Consider the following 26781-nt stretch of genomic DNA (forward strand, 5'->3'; position numbering starts at 1 on the left):
CAACAAAAATGATTAGGAGTATGGAAAGGCTTCCGTATGAGGAGAGATTAATAAGACTGGGACTTTTCAGCTTGGAAAAGAGACAGCTAAAGGGAGATATGATTGAGGTCTATAAAATCATGACTGGTGTAGAGAAAGTAGGTAAGGAAGTGTTGTTTACTACTTCTTATAATACAAGAACTAGGGGTCACCAAATGAAATTAATAGGCAGCAGATTTAAAACAAATAAAAGGAAGTATTTCTTCACTCAACGCAGTCAACCTGTGGAACTCCTTGCCAGAGTATGTTATGAAGGCCCGGACTATAACCGTGTTAAAAAAAGAAGACAGGATACTGGGCTAGATGGCCATTCTTATGTTCTCCGATATTAAAATAAAAGCATAAATTAAACTGTACATTTAAATAGACTGGGTTATTACTCAGTAGGGTTTTTAAAGTTATAGTGGATTGTAGGAGGGAGGAAAACAATCCTTGAGAAGATATTTGAGGCTTTATCCAGGAAGAGATCAGTTTCTACTTATTATTTTTACTTAATATTTGGCAATGAGCGTATTGGTGAACTTTATTTCAGTGTTACATAGTTTTAAACTTCAAATTTTTTTTGAGAAGACAATAGTTCACAAAATATTGTAGATTTTGTCTAAAATTTCTTCTAGAAAGTGTGCAGTAAAACTATTACTTGATCAAGTGTAATTTGTTTTAATATATATTTTTAATTAAAATGATTATTTATGTGCTCTGTGTAAGGAATGCTTTACCTACTGTGACATACAGTGGTCACTAATAAAAAGTAAACATTTACCAATAGGTACCATATTGTGGGCTAAATTCTGTGCTGATGTACATCTCAGGGCTGGTCTTCACTATGGGGAGATTGACCAGCAAGGATTGAATTAGCGGGTCTAGTGAAGACCTCCTAAATTGATGGCAGAGCAGTCTCTGGTTGACCCCAATACTCCAGCTCTCTGAGAAGACTAAGGTAAGTCAACCGGAGAGTGCCTTCTGTCAATGCAATGCAGTGAAGACACTGGGGTAAGTCAACCTTAGCTACGTTGACTCCAGCTACGTTATTCACGAAGCTGGAGTAGTGTAACTTAGGTTGACTTACCCCCGTAGTGAAGACAAACCCTCAGGCAATATTATTTACTCCACTGAGATTGCACCATGTTCCAGTTAACCAAGATATTGTCCCTGTGGTATATGAGGGACTGATCATATTTCCTACATCTGCATGCAGATCTCTTCCTTCCAGGAAGAAGGAGGTAGCAGGGGTGGGGGAGAGTGTGTCAGACTCTTCCATGGCAGTATTGCCCTCTTCCCCAAGCTCTCTGGAGAGTGCTGTGCAGGTTTTTGGATGAGGCAAAGGTACAATGTGCATTTCTCTCTTCCCCCAACCCTGTGAAGATCAGGGTAGAAAGATCATGTCAGCCTAAGGCTATATCAACTTTCTGTGTCTATTCCTGCCTTGCCTTCCCTTCCTTCAGGTTGAAAGGGAGTACCAGGGTTACCTGTCAGCTGTGGGAGCTCTTTCTCTATCATTCCATTTTAGCCATGCTGCTCAGGGGGAACTATTGGAGACCTAGATCCATCATGGAGGCATAGGGCCTCTGCATGGGTGGTCCTGGGATCCATGTGGGTCCTTGGAGATCTGCAAGGTTTGAGATGGGCCCTGCAGTCTGTTCTGCAGAGGATCCCATCTCCATGAGGAGACTCCTTTTAACCTGCTTCTATGCATTTCCCTCCCAGGTAGGGATGACCAGGCCTTGAAAGACCAGTTATCTTCTGTTTTATGTATAGAGAAATATTACAGAATCTCAAATACCACGAAATAATGACCCTTAGGACATGTTAACTTTTTTAATGAAGGCTACTGTGTTTTTACAGATTTATGTAGGGGGACATGTAGACAACATGCGTTTTTAACTAATGGATTAAATTAAGTCTCTACGGTCAAGTACAGAATTGGTTTCTGCCTTGTGAAAGCTTCATGATGTGTTTCATGAAATCTGAACAGTTAAACAACAAATGAGACAAAAGAATTTTGATGCTATTATAGACCATGGTACATTGTACAGAGAAATGAATGAATGTTTGAGAGGTTTTTTATTACAGTGTCAATCTTTCAAGAGAGCCTGAAGATTCCACATGTTGGTTATGACTGAGCATGCTATGAATTGTTGGTGTCACAATCCAAACAGGATGATTCAGATTTACTGTATATTGCTTTGCTTAGACACTCTGAAACTTCATTAGCATTAGTTCCAGGAGGAAATATTTTAGTACAAGATAAAACTTATCAAAATGAGAATGAAAAAGGCTGGAGAAAACATGAAAGTTAAACAGAAAAGCTAGGTATGTTACAGTATAGATATGTATTTTATTTCTCAGAATCAATCTTCCTAGTTAGAGTCAGGCACTATTCAATTGAGGTAAAGTGGATAGAATTTGTCTCATACCTAGTTTAAAATAATTGTTATAGAAAGGAATACTAGGAACACCCAATCCTAAAACAACATCAAGGGATCCATTCTTCTGTGCCTGGGAAAGTTCTGTCCAAACTCCTTCTGCAGTTAGACACATAAATAATTGGCCACATTCTGTAACTCACGTTATGAGTGCTTACAGAAGTAATTCCATTGAAATTAATGAGGCTACTCTTGTGAGTAAATGTTCCGTAACATGAGTAAGTGTTGCACAGTCTATCCCAATGCAGGTAGTGGCATAGCAAGGTGCTACTCCATGTGAATAAGGGTGTCAAAATTGGGCCCAGTATGTTCATTAATGTGAGGAAATAGACCCCGATAATAAGATATATATTTTTCATGACAGTAGTAAGTATAGAGAGCTCCTGTTAACACTGATGGAAATTCTCTCTTCTATCCTGAATTTTCAGAGCTCCATGGGACAGCCACATAACTAGTGGAAATTGGGTGGCAAAAACCTCTATGCCGGTTTGAAAATTTATGTTTAAGTTTTTAGAAAAACAAAAAAAGGTATATGCAGTCTTTTTTTGGTCAAAGAAGTAAATGTTACAATATATAAATGTTTCCTCTGGTCATCTATTTTCCCCTTTAATATATGTATACGTAGCACATTAGCTTCAGAATATTACTGGAGTAAACTGAAATATATTTTTCCTTTATAAAATTTTTGCTCAAGGTAATCTCATGAAATACAAAAATGATTTGTGTGAAGCAGCGGTTCCCAGACTTATTCCGCCGCTTGTGCAGGGAAAGCCCCTGGCGGGCCGGGCTGGTTTGTTTACTTGCCGCATCCGCAGTTTTGGCCGATCGCGGCTCCCAGTGGCTGCGGTTTGCTGCTCCAGGAATCTGCAATGGGAGCTGCTGGAAGCGGCGCGGGCCGAGGGACGTACTGGCCGCTGCTTCCATTTGCAAGAATTAAATGCAAGTCTATTCATTTGCAAGAATTAAATTCACCTAAAGAAAAAAAGAGATGTACATTTTGCTTCCTTTGATATCTTCACTATAAAGTGAAATCAGTTTGTCTACAGTTTGACAATCTAACTTGAGTATAATTAAGATGCAGTTTTAATATATAACTGAAAAGTTGGAGGCATTAATATTCGTATAGAAAATTGTATTTTTCAGATCTTCATTTTTCTTTATCTTTTACAAGGGATCAAGTGCCTTCAAAAGAGATCTTTTTTAACTACAGTTAAGATAAGCCTGTATAAAGACAGACTTTATTGAAAACAACAAAGCTGTCTGGAAAAACTTTAGAAATAAAGCTGATTGGCTCAGTTTCTTGTATGAGGGGGACATATTCCTTCAATAAATAAGAACATCTAGATTTGAGTTGGAGGAGGAATCATTTGATTTGGTCAAGGCAGTTATTGCTGAACTTAGTTTTCTTTTTAATACAAATTGAAATACTTCCAGTAACTAGATATATGCTGATTTAAAACCACTGCAGATAGTAGTGAAAGAAATATAAATATATGGCACAAAGATACAAACGCTTTGAAATAGCACATTTTATCTAAATTGAAAATGGATAACTGAAAATAAGCAGAGCGTCCTTCTAAAGGATTAGCCTGGAGTATTATTTGAAATAGCAGTACTTTTGGCAATCTGGCACTAAAACCTATGCAGTTATTTTAACTTCCTCTTGCAGTGACTGGGGCACAGAAAACTCTTCTTTATTCTACATTATTTCAATTAACTTTATGCAGGATATAAAAGCTTAGGGAGGCAGGACTGCAAAAGAGGATGAGTTTGTCTGATTCAGTTTTTCTTGTTTTTTCTGCTTATTCTTTTCTTCTGTTTCTTATTGTAGATTTTTATCAGTTCCCTTCTGGAATGGCTGAATGATTCATTTTTAGTTTACGTCTGAGTACCATGCATATATAGTTCCGTGATAGATAGGCCTGAGACATAGAACTTGGCTCTGGATCCTTTTGAATGTATAAATGAAGGTCTTTTATGGAAATTGTGAGACACAATATACAAATACTGGAAATACAAAGATGCTACCCAGGTCTATCTCTCTTTTACTTCTGAAGCGATAGTCCTTGAATTATCCCACTTTCTATCTGAGATCAGACCAGAGTCTTGATGAAAGCCAAGCAAAATTAAGACAAAGGTGGTGGAAAGAGGGAAAACTGAGACAGATACAGCACACATATTCTATTATTTTTATTTTTTTTCTTAAAGGAATTGCTGAACTATATCTCCTACATTTGTGTGTTCTTCGGTGAAAATTTCGGCAGATAAACAGAAGCATCCTAAGGGAAGATGGGAAAGGAAGTAGAAAAAGTAGTCTACAGTTGCAAGTCATTGTAAGTTAGAGAAGTCTGAGGACTGTTCTAACTCAGCACAGCGAGGACAGCTTGCACAGAACCTTAACAGGACAAAGGCAGTGCAAAGGAGAGCTTTAAGCCACCTTTGTACACTCCACTCCTAAATTGGGCTCTGCAGTTTTGTCTGAGAATCTGGACCTGTATGTAAGACTTCCTTCATTGCTGAAAATGGATTAATGCCTCTGTACCTAGTAGCGTTCCTGCATCAGTTATTTATCCCATGGGGATATTTGATTGTGTAGTGATATAGGCATAAACGGTTGTGTTGATAGTTTTGAGGCTATGCCTGGTTCTGGTAGAGAATTACACTGCCTGATGGTCTTTCTTGAGGGTTTTCTTTCCTTCACTCATTTCTTTGACTCTCTTTGCTTGCTTTTATCATCTGGATGAGAAAATCCTGTGCAAATTCTCAAAATCTGTATATGGATTTTTTTATATGGAGAAAAACAAATTAAGCCTATAGAATGCTTCTTTAAAAAACCATATCTTGGCTGGACTCCTTTATTCTGGTACTAATGCAAAATGGGCATTCAGCTTCATAAGCAAAATTATTCAGTCTTTGTACTGTAGAAATAATTGTGTATTTTTAAGGTGTGGGTGCACAAGCTACACATAGCTCTTTTGAGAGTATGCCTTGAAGAATGTTTTTAGCAAAGATATTTCAGTTGTAAAGTCTTCTGTGTGTTTTAGGCGTCAGATGAAAGTTGAGAAAAGTTTATCTTTGCTGTAACAGGAACATGTCAGTGATGAATCTTTTTGACATATTAGCCTCCAGCATGTGATGCAGTTGCCTGGAGGAAATCCTAAAAGCATTTTAAAATGCTAGCATTGTTGGTAAATTGTTTATTCGAAGTATCCAAATTTTAAAATTTTAGGCTTGACTTAGAAAATGTATAACAGTAAAGTTATAACTCACCATAAACTTTCACTAACTTACCTCTAAAAGAAGTGAGATTCTACAGAAAATGCGGATCTTTGAAGAGCTGTGCAGACTGCAAAAATAACACTTGAAGAATAAGGAGGAAGACAGTTGCTAATCTTTTAATACGCTGTTAATTTTCAGGACATGTATATTCCTAAACAGGCTTCATTAACTAGAAGTTCAGTTTACTACAGTGAGTCACAAATATTAGAAAAAATACCAGGAATATTATAGTTATAAGAACCTTATCACTAAAAAGAATGAACTTAACATGATACTGTTGACCTTTCACATATGTTTTCTTTTTCTGTTCATCTCAATGTATAAAAATATATTTTCAGATCATGTAAATAAAGATTTTAATATTCTTACAGTTCATACATTCTACAACAAAAATCTACATACCAGCAAATTTAGTGTTAGAATTCCAGTAACCTTAACCCTAACCCCCTTTACCAACACACAGCTACCAAAAAATTTAGTGTTTCAGTTTATGAGCTATAGGAAGATAGATTAAAGAAAGAAGACTTGAAACAGTTGTTTCAGTGCAATATCTATTACATTGTACCCCCTCCTGCAATCATGTCTGCAGAAGTGTTGATAAGTCTGTGGGGCTTCAGACATGATACTTATGGGGAATGTATATGCTGTGATAGTATTCAAATCCTTACTAACGTTACCTCAACTTACAGTACTTCCATACTGCTTAATGCTCAGATTTTTAAACTAATATTCTTGACATTTTTCTAATGTTTGTATCATTTAGTGTGGCAGCCTTGGCTATACGCTAACAAAGTTTATGGCCGAGGAATTTCCTAGATCTTTTAAAAATGTATAAAAGGATAAATGAACAATTTAAATTAGTTCGTGCAGGCCTTAAAAGGACTGAATAGACACCCGCAAAGTTGAATTGAAGCAGATAAAATATTTTGGCCAGATCCAATCATTGGAGCTATGCCAGTTTACACCTACCTGAGGGTCTGTCTGCATGTGATGAGGAGTCTAATGCTCCTTGCTTTCCAGCCTACCACACTGCTCCAAGCAATGGAAATGGAAGGATTATGGAGTAGGGACTATACATTTCATTTTGTTTGTGGGAAATGGGCAATAGCAGATAAAATTGTGATTCAGACATAATTTCTCAGTTTTAAAATTTCTGTTTCTTGGGCTGTACATTTTTAGGACAAATCTTTTTGCCAACACCTAGCAGAATTTTGCTGCTATGTTACAAGGAAAAAATAATGCTAATCCTCTCCTCGGAGGGCCTGGTGAGCAGAGGATTACACATCCTAAAAGATGGTGCTGCCTGCTCATCCTGGTGCATGCACCTACTCTGCAGGCTGGTGTAGTGTACTGGGGCCAGAGGTAGGGGTGGGAAATCCGGGCAGTCATCCTGGGAGCAAAATTCCAGGGGCACCAAATCAGGATCTGTGGGGGTCACCATATTTCTTAGCTGCTCAGCTTTTTATTTTCACTTGGTATCTGCGAGGTGGTAGATTTCTGCCCTGGGTGGCAAAACACCTAGGGCTGGCCATGGCTGAGAGTGCCCTGGCAGTCCCACCCTGCCATACCCAGGGAACAGCTAAGCCTAACCTATATGTAAGCGGGGGAATAGTCCTGCTATTGTGGGGAACTTTCCTGGCTTCTGCACTACCCTGGTGAAGTGGGCTAGCGAAAGGATCTGAGTCCTCGCTCCCACTTCCTTTGCCCTTGAGGACTCCCCTTCCACTCTCCTGTCTGGCAGAGTCCTCGTAACCCCAACAAGGCTGGGCCCAGGATTCCTGGGGGGGCTCGACCCCCAACCCTGCTGTAGTCACCTAGGACAGGGGCTAGGGTGTCCCCACTCCGGGGTACTCTGTCTGCACTGGGCACTTCTCTGACCCACTGAACATTACATACAATTTAAAGCAAATGCAAGTTATTTAATTAACAATTAATTTTAAAAAGAATAAGGGAAAATGGGGAAGGTTAAAGGAAACTCATCAACCCGCTCTGTGGCAGGGAACAGCACAAACAGTGTCTCTGGAATGTCAGGGCAGTTCACAGTCTGTTCCTTGTAAGTCCCAGGCCTTCTTCTCAGGCCCTGGCTGTGCTACAGGGATGCTGTGGGTTGGACACTTGCTCAGGTGGTGGCCACACGCTCTCAGGCTCTAAGTGGTAGGACCCTTCTTCCCTGTGTCGCCCCTGCCCTGTCGGGGTTATGATCCAAGCCTGGCCTGCAGAGCCTCTTGGCTGAGGCGTCTCCTTGTGCTGGGCCCGCTGCCCAGGATCCCCCTCGCTCTCCCCAGCTGCTCACCGCACCCAGCTCCGGACTGCTCCAGGCCCAGCTCCACCACTCTGTCTCTGCACTGCTGCTGCTGCTCTGCCTCCAGCTCCCTGGGCTGCTTCTTTGGCCCCTCTGCCTCTGGTTGCTGCAGCTCTGCTCCCAGCACAGGTCTGCTCTGCAGGCTGCTTCTGTGACTCTGCTCCCAGCTCTGACCTGCTTCCTGGGCTGCTTTTCTGGCCGCTCTGGCTCTGGTTGCTGCAGCTCTCCTCCCAGGGCAAGTCTGCTCTCTCTGGGCTGTGCCTCTGGCTTTGGGCTGCAGCTCTGCTCCCAGGACAGGGTCTGCTCTCTCTGGGCTGCTTTTCTGGTCCCTCTGGATCTGGCCTAGCTCTGCTCCCCAGCTTAGCTTGTGCCCCTGCTTTCTCCTTAGCTCGGCCCCACTCTGTCTGACCCAGGCAATTCCAGCTCACACGGAGGACGGGACCTCCCTGGCCTCCTGACTCCCTTATTAGCTTGCCCACCCCGTCATTCAGGCTGACCTGGAGCATTGGCCTCTCCCCATTGTTCCTGGGGGATGTCAGTCTCAGGGTCCTGATTCCCCATCAACCCTTCCCCCTTTTTAGTACTGGGAGCGAGCAACTAAAACACCCCCACTGAATGTTAGTAAGGGGGCAACAGTCCCCTTACATATAAATATCTAAAATAATAAATTTAACAAACAGCCTTAATCTAGAATAGTTGCTGATAGGAGCCATGGGGCAGAGTCTTTAATCAAACCCATCACTGCATCTCTCAAAAAGAAAACAAGGGCTTCAGGATTGTGCATGCCTTTAGCCTGTAGTTAAAGCACTTGATTGTAAAGTTTCCAGATTCAAATCTACATAGAAATCCTATTATATCTTATTTTTATATGCCAGGGTGTGTGTGTATATGTGGAAACTTTTAAATAAACTTTGAAACAAGACACATAAGGAAGCCAGTGTAAGAGGAGAAAAAACACCCTCCCCTCCCAAACCTTGTCATTGAAGTTAATGCTTGAGTGAGACTGCCAGATCAGACCTTAATACAGTAGGTCTTGAATCAGCCACTATTCTTATGTTGTACATTGCAGTTAGTTTATTTGCTCTGGTGCAGCACACTGCATAAAAGGAAATGTAAGTTTTAGGGTAATCTGAGGTTAGGTTTCAAAGAAGCTGTGCAGTAACTGAGCAAAAAACTCATAAACCCATAAGAATGACAGTAATGTGTAGCAATAATGACCAATCATTATTTATTCCTTTGGAATTTGTTGTAATAACATTAATCATAGGGTACTCGTTTGGGATTAATTTGGATGAAGTATTCTAAGGGATTTCAGTATTAACCGGACCATTATTTTGAAATGTGGCATTGCTTTGCTAGTGTTGAACTCTGAAGCTTCACATACTGCAGATGAGTTCATTATAAAGTAGGCAAAACTATATTGTCTATGAGCAGATGAAAATGTGATAAATGTATTGGTGATGGTTCTGCATTTATATTACACTAATTGTAAAGTCCGTATGGCGTCTTTTATGGTTAGTTTTGGGTCTTCACACTGATAGTCTTGAAAGCTGTTTAAGTGAATGTGTACCTGTCCATAAAAAGGAAAGGAAAAGGGAAATTTAACAAGCAGGTACGAGGCAGTAAGGTTAGATTTCCCAACTTTGAGTTAAAGTGTTGAGCGGTAAAAAATGTATACAGTTAATAAACTCCCTTTAAAATACTTTCCCTTTTGGTCACCGCCACAGGTGAAGAGCAGAAACAGACCTGAAATGCATAATTTGAATCTGGATTTTTGAACTCTTCAGATCTGTGGTTTTGGTTCAGGGATAGCTTTATTTGGTTGCGAGCTGAACAACCTATTGGCAATAGACAGTAATTTCAGATCTGTTCAAAGTCTAAGACAGCATTGTAATTGTAGCAGTACTGGCTTCAGATGTTTTAAGGTTGCATAGTGATTTTATTTCTGATCCTTTGGTATTAGTTTCTTAAAGTTACGAATCACTATCACCTGTTGGGGTTGGGAGTGCTCAGGTTTGGATGCTACTTGAAAGTGATTGTTTTTAATGTTGAGAAAATGTATGCAACATTGTACCAGACATTCTTTTTAATACAAGAAGAGAGGCTAAGAAACTTTTGCCATTGTAAAAAGTGTTTCTAGTCTTTCACATTAACAGCTCTGCTGATGAAATGGCTGGTGATAGAAAGTTGAAATGTTGTATGGAAATAGCCCTTACTTTAGTAGATACCTTTCAATGTTTTGGAGAAAATTAATTTGTACGAGTTTTGAGCTTTTAAAAATCATGTTCAGTGCAGAAGCAGTACATTGTCAGAATCAACTTGTACAATATTATTGGAAGTCTTGTGAATTTGACTTTTTTTAGGATATTTCCAATGTGAAGGAAGTCTAATTTTTTTTTTTACTAAAATGACCACCATCTGGCATTGTTCTCAGTGGTATTGGAGTCATAGGCTGCCTTCAGCTGAGAAAATTATACCTTCAGTAGCTAGTGAGATTACAAGTACTGCCAATATAAAGTGTCCAAAAGTCATGAGTCAATCCCCGCAAATCATGAGATCAGCTGAAAAATCATATATTTTTTTAAAGAACCTCCATTCCTTGTGTGCAACCAAGAAAGGAAACCGTAAAAGGATGTAGGAATACAGAGGAGCAGAAAATGAGACGGTGACAGTCAGTAGCATGTGGGGGTACAAGGAGGGAGACTAGGGGGTCAGAGGAGTGTAAGACAAAACAGGAAAGAAGGCTGTTGGGTAGCGGGGACGAAGATAATAATGGCGTGTTGGTGGGATAGAGAGACTAAGGAAGGGAATGTGGGGGAAGGTACAGAATGGGAGGCAAGGTGGTACGAGGTGAAGGAAGGAGATTGGGGACAGAGTAGGACAGGGAAAAAGATGAGCAAAGAGTGTGGCTGGCAGAGAGACTGCATGGCAGGTTGAACATGTAGGGATTGGGGAATATGGGGAATCAGGGAGGAAGAATATGAAATAACAGATTCTGTGATGGGAAAGAGAGAGAGAGGGAGAGAGAGTGGGGATAGGAAAATATAATGGGGAAGGGAGCTGGAAGAAGGATGGAGTCAGGAGACAGAGGAGGGTGGTGTTAACAAAGTCCATGAAGTGAGAGGACTGTAGGGGAGGCAGGATAACGACTGGGGGGGAGGGGATGAAGAGGTACAGAATGGGAACTACATCACCCACAGCTTGGAGGGTAAGTGGGGCCCCTGTCCAAACAGCCTGAGATGAGACCTACAATTGAGTGTGTGTGTGTACTTTAAATTTTCAAACTGAAATAATCATAACCAAATGAGTGGAGAGAGGCCTCCCTCAAAAAGATAAAAAGTCAGAAAACAGACCCTCCCCCCCAAAAGCAAACAATTCATTCATATTTCATTTTAAATCCCATGATTTGTCTGGGATTTAATCAAGAATTTAAAAGGTTCAGGTTGCCATGTAGAATTCTGCAGAAGTTTCTCCTAGCTAAGGATGGCTCAACAGTGTATGCCTGTATGCCCAGCTTAGCTGAGTAGTTATCAGCGTTGGCAGACCTGCAGTGGCTTAGGCAAGGACACCCTGCACAACTTGTTAGGAGCAAAGGGTTTGAAGGAAGGCACCTACACACTTTATAATTTAAGAAAGAGTTTTCCAGGTAAGTGATGGACTACTTTCTCTTCACAGTGAACAAAATGTATTGGTTTCTTTGCTTGTATAGACTGCATTTTATTTACATTTGAAATGAGTTAGTTTTTGAAAACTGCACTCATTTAGGATTCATTTTGAAATGTTAAATCTGAGCTAATCATAACATAAGCAAACCAATACACATGAATGAATTTACCAGAAACATTACACTGTTCTGATGGAATTTTCAAAAGCATTTAAGGTTTAGATTCACAAAGGTGATTTAGGCTCAGTGTTTCAACACCTACCTTTAGGCATCCTTATCATGAAATGGAATCCACAGTCCTGAGCTAGACTCCTAGGCTCTCAGTACAATGCATGGGGAAAGCTGGGTGCCTAGAAACAGGATTCACAATAACCAGCAAGATGAGCTGTGAGTGGCCTGTAGACAACTCCCAGGAGAAGGGCAGGGCCTAAGCCCCAAGACGTACCCCTCAAAGGGAATTAGGCACCTAACAGGAGGTGTTTCCCTCGGTTTAAGATTCACAGTCCAATAGCCCAATTGCTAGAGAACTAACGCAAGACATGAACACCTAGGTGCCAGTCCCTACTCTAATGAATATTTAAGTACTTTATTAAAAATGGAACAACTTCAACAGGGCAGTTTGAGAGACTCAACCTGTGGCAGCCAGCACGTCCCTGCAGCCTGCGTCTTCCTGCAGCTCCCATTGGCCAGGAACGGTGAACCGTGGCCACTGGGAGCTGCGGGTGTCCGTGCCTATGGATGGTCAGTGTAAACAAACTGTCTCGTGGCCCTCCAGCGGATTACCCTGACGGGCTGCGTTTGGCCTGCAGGCCACAAGTTGCCCACCACTGGTTTAGACATAATAAGTCCTGCATCTTGGTAGGGGGCTAGATTAGATGACACTTGCAGTCCCTCGTACCCCTATGTTTGTTGGGTTTTGAGGATATACATTTTGGATTTTGACACCCAAAGTGGCAGTTAAGTGCCTACTCCCTTTGTGGATCTAGCCCTAAGTGGAGCACGTGTCTAGTACAAGGAGCCCATGTCCTACTGATTTTCAGTAGAACTTGTGTTCTTAGGTCATTTCAGCAGTTTTGATCATTGCATCCCTAGGGTAGCATCCTAAAATGTAAAGGCCTTTTTTACTGCTGAAAAATAAGTAGTACAAATATGGATTTTTAATAAAGAATTTACAGTTATTTTAATAAGGGACAGAAATATTGTTCAGGAAAGCAGATACTAGAATTTATTGTTTTGTAGGCACTTCACTTTGCTCATTTTGCTGAATTTCTTTACAACTGTAGCATGGCACTGTAAATGTTGCTGGCTTAGTCTTCATGAAGAAATGGAGCGGTAAATTGTGTTATGTTTTGTATTATCCTTGTGTATCACTAAACAATGCTGCATCAAATTGACCTCCTATATACAACATCTTTTTACTAGAAAACCCATCAATCTTAATAACTTCATGCTGGCAAATAGGGCAGACTTCTCCTTTTACCTTCTTTGGTTATTGGGGGTGGGGAATGGAAATCCTTGCTTTACGATCTTTTCATAAACGTAGAGCTTGTCTACATGGGAAGAAAAGCCACATTAACTAAAGATGTGAATTTAAAGTGCATTAGTTAAAGCTTAATAAGCCCTTGTGTGGATGCTGTCATTCAGAAGTAAAATAGTCTGAAGGCTAGTCTACGCTACACAGACTTTGTTGATACAGTTATACTGATAGCTATGCAGGCATAGCTTAGTGTAGACACAGCATATGTGGACAGAAGGAGTTTTTCTGCTGACATAATAATAACATCTCCTCAAATGATATTATTTATGCCAACAGAAGCACTTTTCTGTCAGCATAGCTGCTGGGTGTCTTGCTGACAAAACTTTGTCGTGTGAACCTATAGTTAGTTCACATTTGTGAATTAAATTAAAGTGAACTAAAGCCACTTTACTTCTGAATTATAGCATCCACAAGGGGGTCTAATGTGCTTTAACTAGTGGAATTTAAATTCACACCTACAGGCCATGTCTACACAGTGGGATAATGCACGCTTATGTGTTGCACATTAATATGTCAGTGTAAACTCTGCTGATGTGCACTAAAAGTTCCGTAGTGAGCTTTAATGTAGTGCTGTTGGAAAGGCTTTTATTAACAATATACATCTGTGAATGTTTAATAAAAATGATGGAGAAAAGAACTGTAAATGCTTTAGTTTGTCATAGGTCATGTGAAATAGATGCAAGGGGAAAATTAAAAAAAATTAAAATTGTTATTTGTGAAAGGTTTGTTTCCTTGATTTTTATTAAGCCTTTCTTATTGCTGCTTTACTCCCTGCTGCTCCAGATCTTTCCTCTAAGCAACAATCAGAGACATGGGCTGCATGTATAACAGGCTTGGGGAGGCTCAGCCTCCCCACAGTAAAGAAGGCTGGCCATGCAGGGGGCAAATGCCGGATGCGGGTCACCTCCCTTTGGAGACACGCCATGCTGACCCACCACTGCTACCTTTGTGCCCTTGGAGCAGGAGTGCCGGCAGCTCACTAGAAGTGGGTGAGGCCACTGGCACCCAGTCTGTGGCCCCACCTCTGCTCTGCCTCTTCCCCCGAGGCTCTGCCCCACCCCTTCCCACCTCACTCTGCCTCTTCCTCTGAGGCCCCGCCCGTCGCTCACTCCTCTCAGCCCTTTTTCCACCATCACTCGCCCTTACGGCAGGAACAAGTGGGAAGGCTATGCCTTCCCACTTTTAAAAGTGATGGGGCCATGGCTGCCTGTCCTCCCCCTGTTCCAGTGCCCCTGTAGATATAAAGCTGAGTAGCTCCAGCATCAGCAAAGCAGGAGGAGGATTCCCATAGCTGGGCCAGCCAGTGGGAGGCAGAAGCTGTCGTGTCACTGGCTGGCCCAGCTGTGGGACTCCTCCTCCTGCTCTGCTGATGCTGGAGCAACTCAGCTTTTGGGTGCTGGAACAGGAGGCCAAGGGGCTATGCCCTCCCACTTTTTTCCTGCCTTAAGGGTGAACGATGGGGTGGAAAGGAGCAAGCCATGGGCTATGCGTCAGGGGAGGAGGCTGAGCTAAGGTGGGGCCTGGGGGGAAGGGGCTGGTTGGGGGCGGGACCTCGGGGGAGGAGCAAAGTAGGGAGGTGGGGGCCATGGTCTGGGTGCCAGTGGCCCCCCCACTTCGAGGGAGCTTCCGGTGCTCTTGCCGCATAGTCTCCCCAAACGAAAGACTCAGCCTATGACCATAGATGTTAACAGTGATTCACTTGCCTGCAGGAATTTTAATAGTGTGAGCATTTTATTAAAAATCGAAACCTTCATCGGCCCTCTGCTATGCAGCGTATATCACTGCATAGGTTCAAATAAAAGGAACTGCACAACTATGTGTTACACAATAGAAGTAACACTGTAGGAAGAAAAATTACTGCATGCACACTGTAACTAATTCTGAAGTGTTAGTAATGTTGAAGGTGTACAACAACAAAACACATCTATGTTTCATCTAGGACTGAGGCTATGGTATATTCTCAAATAGAGAACAGTACTTTTCACTTATCCAAGGACACAAAGGGTATGTCTACACAGCAATAAAGAGGCGAGACTGTAGAATATGTAGGCATCCCTGAATGAGCTCGCTAAAAAAAGCAGTGTCACCATGGTGGCATGGGTGGCAGCATGGGCTAGTCACCCAAGGATGTACTCCAGGGCACAGGTGTGATTGTGCTTGGGTGGCTAGCTCATCTGTCACCTTTGCCTCTGTTTTTAGCAAGCTAGACTGGATTTCCTATACCTACTGCAACTGCACCTCCCGCTTGCAGTGTAGACATACCCTAATGAGCATTACAAATAACTGATTAAGCCTCTCCACTGAAGGAGGTGGTAATAGACCTGCAACGGTCTTGCAATTCATTAAATAACAAACAAGTGAATAAGGAAGAAAGAAAACTTTGTTTTATTAAATGGGAGAGCTTCTGTAGCTAGCTACTACACACACCTATGTGGTGTTCCCAACTCCCGCCTCCAGGGCCCATCTCCAAATTCCTATGTGAATTTCCCAAAAGAAAAAAAGCAAGACTGTGGCAGAATGAAGAATAAAATTCAGAAATCCTGGCTTCCAGTTCAGTGCTTTAACAATGGGAAAATACTGCTTCTTTCTTACACATATAGGCTGAATTTTTCAAATTTTAGTCACTGAAAGCCATATTAGGGCACCTAAATAAGTGACCTTTTTAGAGGTGTAGAGTGCCTATGGAAGCCACTGAAATGAATGTTGAAACATAACCATAACTTCCTAGTCCACCACATTTGGTCTCTGGCCACATTTAGAGCACTGTTTTCCTTTCCTCTGTATACTACGAAGATCTGAACTCTTCAGGGTAGAATGTGGAGATTGAGTGGGTTGGGAGTAATGAATGGGTAGGCTGTTGATGAGACCACGGGGATGCACATACCTATTATGAAAATAACCTAGCCACAGGCTGATCTTTTCCATGGAGGCCTACCGTTTCAAGGATATCTGGAGACGAGGAGCTACTGAGGAGTGGACAGGATCTGCTAGGTGTGGGGAGTATGTCCCAAAGCAACACACTAACACCCTCATATTTACCATGTCCATATGATTATGATATGTCTTGTACAGAATACATCATGTGAGCTGTCAATGGAAAACTTATGGTTTGCTGAATATGGTTGTCTTGTTTGTATGCATGTATTGTCTTTGTGTCTGAAGTTGTGAATGTTGACTGTGTTCCTGTGTTTCAATGTGCTTTCTCCTGAGGTAACTCCTACAAGTTAGTTTACTTCCAGTCTAACCAGCACATTGGTAATGGCCCATCAATGAACACAGTGTGCCATGGGAAAAGCTTATCCTCATCTGGGCAGCTTTCCTGTGAATGCTTCAACCAGTATATAAGTAATGGTTGCTATGACTCATCGAAGCATGCGAGGGCATGTGATTGGATCATGTTCTTCTGGACTCCATCTTGTGCATTTACTTTTCCACAAACTGTGCTGGGGACTTCGCTTGGAACAAAGTAGTTCCTGCTACATGGAAGAAGCTATAAAAGGGAAAGTGACATATATTATTTACTGAAGCCAAATTCCTACAGATTTGGATGGCTGCCAAGAGTTTAGAATTGCAATTGGTACCTAAAATTAATCTAGCTATGATTTGGCGAACAATTATTGATTAAAATGATAGCTGGAAAATTCAAAAAAGTAGTGTTTAACGAACCATTTCCTTTTCAAATGTTGGTCTTGAATTCCCAGCAATGGGATTGATTATATGTAATCCTTTTGTTAAAAATGAAACTTTGCTTCAGTTAAAATTAAAAGGAAAACCTATTAAACGAAATAGTATTCCAAGTCATTTTTGTGACAAAATATTAATGAAAACATTGGGCATAAATCAGTATAACGCTGAATAGCAATATAGCAACATCTTTCTCATTCCAATCAATACCTAGGAACAGCAAAGGCCTACGGTGTGTGATGGCCTTTCTCAATGGGTATCCTCACTTGGTGGTGAGGAAAATGACTATTGTCTGTGTGAAACTATTTTAGCATCACCCTGAGCTTAATAGAGCCTGTTTCATTGCCTGTTAACAAGCTGCACTTATTGCCAGAAAGTATTTAAGCTGATAAATGTTGTCAAATTTCCTTTGATGAAAAGTTTTTTTGGTGTTTAGCGTGAGTTAGTTTTAATGATGTCAAAACATACGTTTTATTTAACACACTGATCATTCCATTTACCCAGTGTACAAAAATATCTAAGTGAATTAGTATCAAGAATCTCAACATGCTTATGCTAAATTTAATCAGGTACATTTACAGTTAATTCCCATTAGGATTTCAAATCCACCCAAAAGTGGGACACATGTATATCTTCTGGGTGCTAGTCTACAGTCCAGTTTACACCTTCTTAGGTTGGATATATAATTGAAATCCTTCCTTTTATAATCACAAGCAGATAAATATTATGGAGAAAAAATAGTTTCCCCATTGCTAAAGTTGGAAAAAGGGGCAGGGTATTAATCTTAAACTGATGTTCCTGTTCACATGCAAATAAGCAAATTATTTGAGCTCACTTGCATATTGAAAACAAATGGCATTATTTGTGACAGATGCCACTGCAGAATATTTGAGAGCTCTGTTTAAGGCGAGATTTCAAATGATGTTGTCAAGGGAGAGGAGGAGTCTCATCAATCCAGTGATTGGGAATGCTTACAAAAGAATGGCTTGGAACAAGTGAAGCCAAATTGTATGAACCATCCAAATTTGTTAACAAGAGGAAAAAAGTAAACATGATAGTTTCCTTAGAGCATATGTCAATTCCACAGCATCAACAGCTATGATTTTTGTGGGAGAGATTCTTGACATTAGTAGACATGCTTTGCATTGCAGAGTACCCTCAAAGCTCATCTAAATGGCCAAGTGGGTTTGCAGTAGTAGCTTGTAGCTATTTGCAGTGACCCCACCCCTTCACTGCTCCTGGTGGGCACAGAGGGAACGTGCGAGGGGAGGAGGTAAGGCGGGAGCATAGTGCATTATAGAGATCCCTGAATGCCTCATTTGTCCTTGGGAGAGGTTAAATTAGAGCAGCCCCAAGTCTTCTGTAATTTATGCTGGGGGCCAGTTTGCCCCAAGTGCACAGAGGTAGTTTAGAGCCACTTTCTCCCACCTATGACCAGTGCTAAATGCAGCTTAACCAGCTTTGAATAATAATGCCTTGTGGGTTTTATTTTCTTTTAGAGTAAGAGTGGTTCTACTGGTGTTTAAAAGAACCTCGCCTTTCACAGGTCTTTTGTACAACAGATTAACCCTTGTTACATTCTTCCTCACTGATCATTGCTTCACCTGGCTTCTTCAATTTAGCTACAGCTGTGATGTCTGGTCAACCAGTTTTTAGGAAGCAGCTGAAAAATTCAGTCTCTTTGACTTGAGCTGGGGTGAAACAACAACTATTAACCTTGCGAGGCAAGTAAGAGCTTTTACTTTCATGCACTAGGGAAAGTCAGAAGAAACAAAACTGAATTGAATTAAGGCTTTTCTTTCATTGGGAGACACAGATCTGTCCCCCTTCTAACATAAGGTAAATTGCAGCCACTATGCACCATATGGTTAATATATGTGGTGGGGAAAAAAGTGAAATCAAAAAGAAAATTGCTGAAAGCTAGAGTGCTGTAGTGATTTTAAAAAAGATAGTTAAATACCATTCACACAACATTTGTATATCTCACTCTCATATTCCAGACCACACTCCCCAACACAGGTTCCCATGGAGAGAAATAGGCATTCATTGTGGTGGTGGGGGGAACCTAAAAAGTAAAGGTGAACAGGCCCAGGATCTTAGGAGAGTCCAATTTCTCCCTATCATCTTACTGTCACTCCTTTTTAAATGCAAAGAAAGTCAAGGGAATGATGACAAAACACATTCACTGCTATACAATCCCTGGAGAGAAGGATCTCCCCCACACCCCACAAAAGGGGGAGAGTTCCAGAGAGCTAAAAGTAGAGAAATACAAGCAGTGTGCTAATTATAAGAGAACCAACTAGTAGAGAAGTAGGCAGTTCCCAGTGTATGAAAAAGCGCTTACAATTCTGGCCAGTGGGCTAGAAGTCACTGGACTTATTGAAATGTCTATGCATTTGTTATAAATACACATTTAAAAATAACCAGTTTACTCTTGAAAAAACATACTAAATTATCCCTTTCCACTTCTGTGAAATCACAACAAAGTGGTATGGTGTTACAGTAGCTGTGCATAGGACACTGTCTACAGAATTATTATATGTGGACTGGTTTACATAAGAGTGATTGTATAATGTTACAACATTAATTTTGATTCTTACAAATATCTGAAATATTCACAGTTATGCTGTGTGTTTGGCGTTGACAAATAGTTTTAGATTGAGTATTAACCAATAAGAGTCTAAAGCAATGGATTAGACTGTAGAATAGCAACTCAGAGGAACTAAAGAAGTCAAATTGTGTGGGATTATTTGGAAGTTATTTTGAATATGTTATAGACAACATTCCACCATTGGTGGGGAAGTGGACTAAGATCTAACCTAACAGGTCAGTTTGTCTCTGATTTTGTGACATTGAAAGAATTTTTTTTAAATTGAATAAATGGCAAAATTGAAGTAGCGATCAAAGGGTATTTTTCTTAAGATTTGCATTTGTTTTATATTATAAAAGGAGCATCCTTCCATAGAATAGCAATACACTTAAAACTATTCTTTTGTGTAGCTAGTGATATAAATGCTTGCTGGGGAGGGATAGCTCAGTGGTTTGAGCATTGGCCTGTTAAAGCTAGGGTTGTGAGTTCAATCCCTGAGGGGGCCATTTAGAGGGTTCTGGGGCAAAATTGGGGATTGGTCCTGCTTTGAGCAGGGGGTTGGACTAGATGACCTTCTAAGGTCCCTTCCAACCCTGATATTCTATGACTCAATAGAACTACAAGCAGCAGGCTTCCTATTCAACATATCCTTTCCTTGGAAAGAAAGAAACATTGGAGGCAACTTTGCATCTAGTCTGCATATGTGAAATATTCCTTCATGAAATTGCAGTCATGAATGCTATACTCGGAAACTGATTCTTCAAAAAATAATACTTAAGACATATGGTTCTTTACAACTTCCAAGAAATTTATATGCATCCTATTATATTCAGAATGCATTACACACACACACCATGTTGTGGTGATGGGTTTGTATTTTCTATTAATTCTCACACACAGAATCCATAAGATATGTTCCTAGCATGCTGACCAGTATTGTCTCATGTTTGTTTCCTTGTACTCACTCTTCTGTCCGTATCCATCTGTTTCTTGTCTTACACTTATATTGGAAGCTTTTTGGGGGCAGGGACCATCTCTCTGTTCTGTGGTTGTATAGCGCTTGGCACAATGGAGCCTAGTCCATGAGTATGGTTCCTAGACACTATGGTAACACAAGTTTTGTTAACGTTAATAATAATAATAAATTAACAACAAATAATTAAACTGGAAGAACCCTTTCATTATACCTCCAAGCCTTCCACAGTACCTTCTAGTCCCCTAAAGGATAAAGTTGGGTGCACTGAGACTACAGATTCCTGTCTTCTGTGGCCCAGCTCGGTCTGAATAGCCAGCCTAATTAGAATTCAGCGCGACCGCTTTGGTCAAGGCAGAGACTTGGAGGCTGGGACTCATAGTTTCCACTGGCCACACCTGCACCTTAAACATACAGGCAACTGCAACCTCCTACATTTTATGCATCCCACGACTGAATAAAATTTGAGTTTGTATGGTCTAGTTTATAGTTAGGCTTGGTAGCATTTGATTTTTATTTTAAGTTATATGGATAATCTCAATGTTTATTTTTAAAGATTTTTATAGATATTTTTATAGATAATTTCACAGTTGTGGGAAATTATGATGGGGGGAGGGTCAGGCAATTGTATAATGACAATAGACATTGAGCCTCAAAAGGTTAAAGCTTTATAAACCATTAACACAAATTATTAACCTCAGATGTCAAAATATACAAAGTAAATATCCTTAAATCAATAAATGGTACCTGTTTTTACTATTCATTCATTTGTAACAAGCGTAATTCAAAAGTCTTGATGATGAGTTTGACTCTAATAAGCTCTCAAGCAGCATTTTTCTTACTTTCACTGTCTGTATATTTTGATTATTGATGGAAATATTTTTCATCAATTTGTGCATACAGAGAAATTTATATTTACTGATGATAAATCTGATCCTTCTAAGCCTATTTATAGTTCTTCTTGAAACGTAAACTTTGGAAGTGTTTTGCAAAATGGCAAGTTCATTTGTGTTTTGTACTGAAACTAAATTTTGTTAAATTACATATAAACACTTAGCTATGGATGATTCAACTCACCTCACCTTGTTTCTTTATGGCTTTGTTACTTCTGGACTGGATTACTGCAGGATGCTCTGTCTAGGACCACAACTGAAAACAACTCTGAAACTCTGACTTATCCAGAAGGTAGCTGCTCACTCATTTTGTGGCACTCTTTGTAGAAAGTATATTGCATGTGAAGTCCAGTGGTTGCACAGTCTTCCAGTTTGGTTTTGGTTCAAGGTATTTAATTCAAGGTATTGGTTTTGATCTAGAAAGCCCATATTTGGTTCATTCCTGTGTACTTTAGGGACCACTTTTTACCCTTTTATTATAGTGCAGCAGTTGAGATCAGCTGAGATGTAAGAACTAACAAACTCTAGTTTTAGGAAGGTAGGGGGAGCTAGTGGTATAGGGTGTGTCAATGAAGGGACCTGGACTTTGGAACTAGATCTTCCAGTTTGGTCCAGCAGAACAAGGACTAGTCCTGGAGTGTGCCCTGAAAGTTAATCTATTTTCACAGGATTTTTCTGAAGCTGTGTGATAGGTGTCACTAAGTGTGTTGAAGGAGATGGGATTGGGAAGGTTGATTGATTATAGCTTTTGGCCATCTCTGAATCTTGTATGAAATTTGATTTGCACATGAAGTTGAATTTTATTTTTAAAAAATCTATTACATGAAGTGCCCAAAGGAAGAACCCTGGAGATTAAAATTAGTGTTGGCAGCTCTACAGGGGTAGAACAGTGCAAAAAGCTGATATACTATAGCAGGGGTGATCAAACTTATTGACCCTCCTAGCCGCATACAACAATCTTGAGAAGTTTGAGAGCGAGGCCGCCGGCAGGCATGCCCTGTGGGACTAAAGCCCCAAGACCCCCCCCCCCCCTCCCTGCTGGGCAGAAACCAGAGGCAACACGGGGGGAGGGGGGTGGCACATAAGGTAAAGTGTGTTGTTCTCCGCCCCCCCCAGTTTTTACCAGGGTTTGTCACTACTCAGTCACGTGGTGCTGCCAGGCCTCCTCCCTGCACGGCCATTACTGGAGCCAACAAGCTGGGAGCGGCGGCTGTGGGGAGAAGAAGCGTCAAATATCTGGGAGTTGAAGTGAGAGACCCTGCTTTTGCTGCTGCCTCTTCATGGAGAGCTAACACCTGGGAGCTGCAGGGAGGGGCCACTGAGGGTAAGGGTGTGTATGCCTAGGGGACATAACTCAAGTTGTTAAGGGGGCTGAACCTTTATATTGTGCCCCCCCACTCTCAGCAGGCACCAGTCACCTCTGGCAGAAGCCCCTAGCCCCACCACAGGGCAGAAGCCCCAAATCTCCCCCTCCCCCGCCCTCCTGTCTGGTAGGCAGAGAATGGGAGAGGGCATGGGGGGCTCCACGAGATGCACTTTAATTGTAAAAGAATGAGCCATGGTTTGGCCACCCAGGATTATAGTAATGTTGTGGGTTGTTTTTGTGTTAACAGGAGTATTATGTCTGCTTCTGAGGACTATTTTAAATAAAATAATGCAGAAAACCTTTTATACATGACATTCCATGACTAGAGAGCATTTAAAATGTACAGAAAACGTATATTCTTCTATTCCTACCTTTTTTTCTGATCAGGTACTTCTGTTTCAAAATATGATGAGCAATTCCATTGGAAGTTTCAAGGTCTTAAGAGAAACTGGTGGATTTATAAGCAATTACACTTGCTTGGAATAGTTTTTAGTATGGGGGTCAGAGTTTCACTGATGATCAGAGGCTTTTTCAGTGAAAGATTACACTTTTATTGTGTCATGTAATGAAGAACAAATGTGTATTATTACCGAAGAGATTTTCACATCAAGTTTGTTTCTGAGGTTTTCTGTGGAACACATATGCTCTTAAATCCTCTAGAGCTTTTCTCTCCTCATCCCATTACGGTAATATATCAGAGCCCTTTCAGAACAGCAGGTGTACTTTATTCTATCTTTTTTTTATTGTTGCTCATAAAATTAGTATCAGACCAGTTTGGTGTAAATAAATTTCACATGAACTGTCTGAACAGTTACGGAAGCAAAATAAAACAGCTTGCCAGGCTAATGCAAAGGAAAGCATATTAACATAACTGTTAGATTTGCTGGAAGTCTGAGGATGCCCATGGCATGTGAATACTCCCAAGGAGTTAGTAGAATTTGTAAGGGAGGGGTGGAGGAGAAGTCTATGCCCTTTAAGAAATCCTGAGTTAATCTCCTTATTAAAGCCTGCTGTGCTAGTTGATTAAGAAATCTCGTTGGATGGCTTTCTGTTACATGCAGAGGAAACTGCATGATCACTTTAAAACTACAGCAATTTGCTCTAAAGTACTTTGTGGTCAATATGTGGCTTATGCTGTTATGTGCATTAACATTTAAACACGGTAGTGGGTTAGAGAGGTGTGCACAAGCACTCCTATGGTTTGGGAGCAGTTGGTTGGAAACTACTATGTATGTTTCTGTTACTGCTTCAATTAACTAATCTGTTATTGGAAAAGTAATATAGCAATGTGACTACAGGAAAATGTGTATGTAATTTAATGTTATCGAAGACAGTGATGAGATATGGTCGGACAAGAATTTATTTTGGAATTAGTTTATAGAAACTGGATTTAATTAATATCTCTGCATTTTCTTTTTGAATTGGTTTCCCTGTTTTTACCCTAAAAAGAAAAGGAGGACTTGTGGCACCTTAGAGACTAACCAATTTATTTGAGCATAAGCTTTCGTGAGCTACAGCTCACTCGGTGATGAAGTGAGCTGTAGCTCACGAAAGCTTATGCTCAAATAAATTGGTTAGTCTCTAAGGTGCCACTAGTACTCCTTTTCTTTTTGTGAATACAGACTAACACGGCTGCTACTCTGAAACCTATTTTTACCGTGTTTCTAAGGTGCTGCCTTTGAGTCCTAAGTATCTTTCAAAATGCTAGTGCTAACGATTTAAGGCCTAAATCCAATTTGAGGGAAGCTCTTGCTATGGGGAGTTTGAATTACAGCCTATAAAACTGTGCAGTCTGCAGTAACACAATAAAAGGATGAAATCCTGTGATCTTAAAAACTTACCCATTTATGAAATCCTATAGAACAACCTCTCTGTAATTGAGTGATGCATTCCTGCTAGATGCTTCTGCTTGGATGAAGCATTTCCAGTTGCCTCTCCTCATCTGGAAACTTCAAGGAGATACAGCTGCTAATGCTTATGTAGCTGATGGGCAAACATCCAGGTCTTGGAGAAGATGGAGCCTTGGTGTTGCAGAGTCTTGTTTATGAACCAATCTTACGCTGACAAAACTTGGACTCTGCTTCTGCTGTGGAATGGGGATGTTTGTTGGCCACAACTGGCACTTCATTTTGTTTAAATATATCCCCTGAGTTTTAAAGTTATCTTAGGCTTTAGCTTAAATTGAGCCACAAATAAAAAGATTTGGTTGCTGCCCTGTTCACTTGCTCAGTGTTATAGCAATTCTTTGTTTCATGCTATGTCTTGAAAATCTATACTATATAATCTAATATGGGTAGTAACATTGTCTCTTTGCACTTTAGAATTTGTCTTAAGCATTAATGAACTTGTATTTAACAACCTTGGCATCAAACGTTTCAGCCACATACAGAAGTACATATTTCAAATTAGAAGTATTATGGTGCTAGGACATACCTAGGTGTCTGTTCTCTACTAAATTTTTGTTTTTACTTCACAATTCCATGGCAGACTTATAAGAATTTTAGCCCAATTTTTCATATTTTTTTAGCTGATCAGCTACAGTGCTACTTTAAAAGAATTTACAATAATATCAAATGATTGCTAACCTTGCCAACAAATATGCAAAATTATTATGCACAAAACGAGGTTAGAAGACCATTATTCAGGTTGCAAAGTCAAGCTCTGAAAAATTAGGAATTGATTAGGAATTAGGAATGGACAAGGGAATTTCATTATGATATAGACTATAATTGCATGATATACTGTTTTTTTTCCTAAGGGCCTTTGTCTTCTTCAGAGCACAGGATGGAGCTGGGTTGTGTATATGGAAGAATTTTTGTCTCTAGGACCTCTGCTTCATTTGTTGCAGATGCTGGAGGGCGTGCAGTGAATGAAATGGGTAGGTTTTTGTGCGTGTAATTTCCTCAGTTTTTCTCCTCCATGCTGCCTGGATGATGGTAGTGAGAGGAGTGGGTTGGGGGGGGAGGTCATAAAGAGCACAGGAGAAACAGGGTCCCTATTATGTTCCAGTGCCTAGCCTAGACCAGGAAGAGTCTGTCTTCAACTCTGTAGCTCTATGAAGATGATGCATGTGCAGACTGGTCAGCTTTAGGAGTTGAGAGAGGCTGGAATATGCTCAGGGAGGATGGAATCATTGGAGATTTTAGCTGTTTAGCTCTGACAAATCTCTGCTGAGTATTTATGAACTGCGATTTTTTTTTCCCCAAGGGTTCGTTGGCAAGATTTTCATAGACTTTTGGTCATATACAACATGGCAGCTATACGTGCATGAACTATGTTCCTTTTGAAATATCCAATAGCTTCTTCTACAGGTATAGGAATACAAGAATAATGTGAAGTTTTGCAACCTTCCTAATTTAACAACGGGAAAAAACTCCCTTAGGCAAGACCATTGTTTTTCCTCCTTTCAACATCTTTTTTTATTTTTCAAATGATCATATTTTTAATAAAATGCAAATGGATTTGAGTCCTTTACTCTATCCACCACTCTGTTCCCCTCTGTATCTCAACCTAATTTAAGAATGAGATCACAATGATTTCTCTCTCACTTTTGGTGCTGCTCATATTTTTTGTTGAAAAAGCAAAATTTTATACAGCCCCTGGAGATACTGAAGTTCAGTAGGGTAGAAGTGGAATCTCTGCTTGTGAAGACTGTTAATGCTTCCCTTAAGTGGTGGTGGTGGGGGGGGGAAGTTGCTGATTTTCCTTAAGGAAAGGCTTCCCTTTGCTCAGTAAGCCATCACTTATGTTGATGATCCTGCCAGTCATCACCTAGTGTCATCAATATTTGATTAATCATGGTGGGACAGCTTTCATTACCTAACTGTATGAGATCATCTTGACCCTTGTCAATCTGGATTCAGAACTAAACATAACATAGAGACAAAACTGGTGATACTGGTAGATGATCTCCTGGCAATGGGTGAAGTTCAGGTGTCCATGGTGATTAGGGTGACCAGATAGCAAGTGTAAAAAATCGGGACAGGGGTGGAGGGTAATAGATGCCTATATAAGGAAAAGTCTCCAAA

At 40.6% G+C, this 26781-nt stretch overlaps 1 protein-coding gene across 3 annotated transcripts in view; it reads left to right on the forward strand.

Moving 5' to 3' along the window:
- GPC6 (glypican 6) overlaps positions 1–26781 on the forward strand; it is a 1139050-nt gene that overhangs the window by 121450 nt on the left and 990819 nt on the right. Inside the window, exon 2 of one of the 3 annotated variants that reach the window (XM_074962546.1) lies at positions 25512–25631. The exons of the other annotated variants lie outside the window; for them this stretch is intronic. Within the exon in view, the coding sequence (XP_074818647.1) occupies positions 25512–25631 (120 nt within the window). The remainder of the gene's footprint in view (positions 1–25511; positions 25632–26781) is intronic. 3 annotated transcript variants of the gene reach the window in all.

The sequence above is a fragment of the Natator depressus genome, chromosome 1 (assembly GCF_965152275.1).
Source record: "Natator depressus isolate rNatDep1 chromosome 1, rNatDep2.hap1, whole genome shotgun sequence".
NCBI classification, from domain to species: domain Eukaryota; kingdom Metazoa; phylum Chordata; order Testudines; family Cheloniidae; genus Natator; species Natator depressus.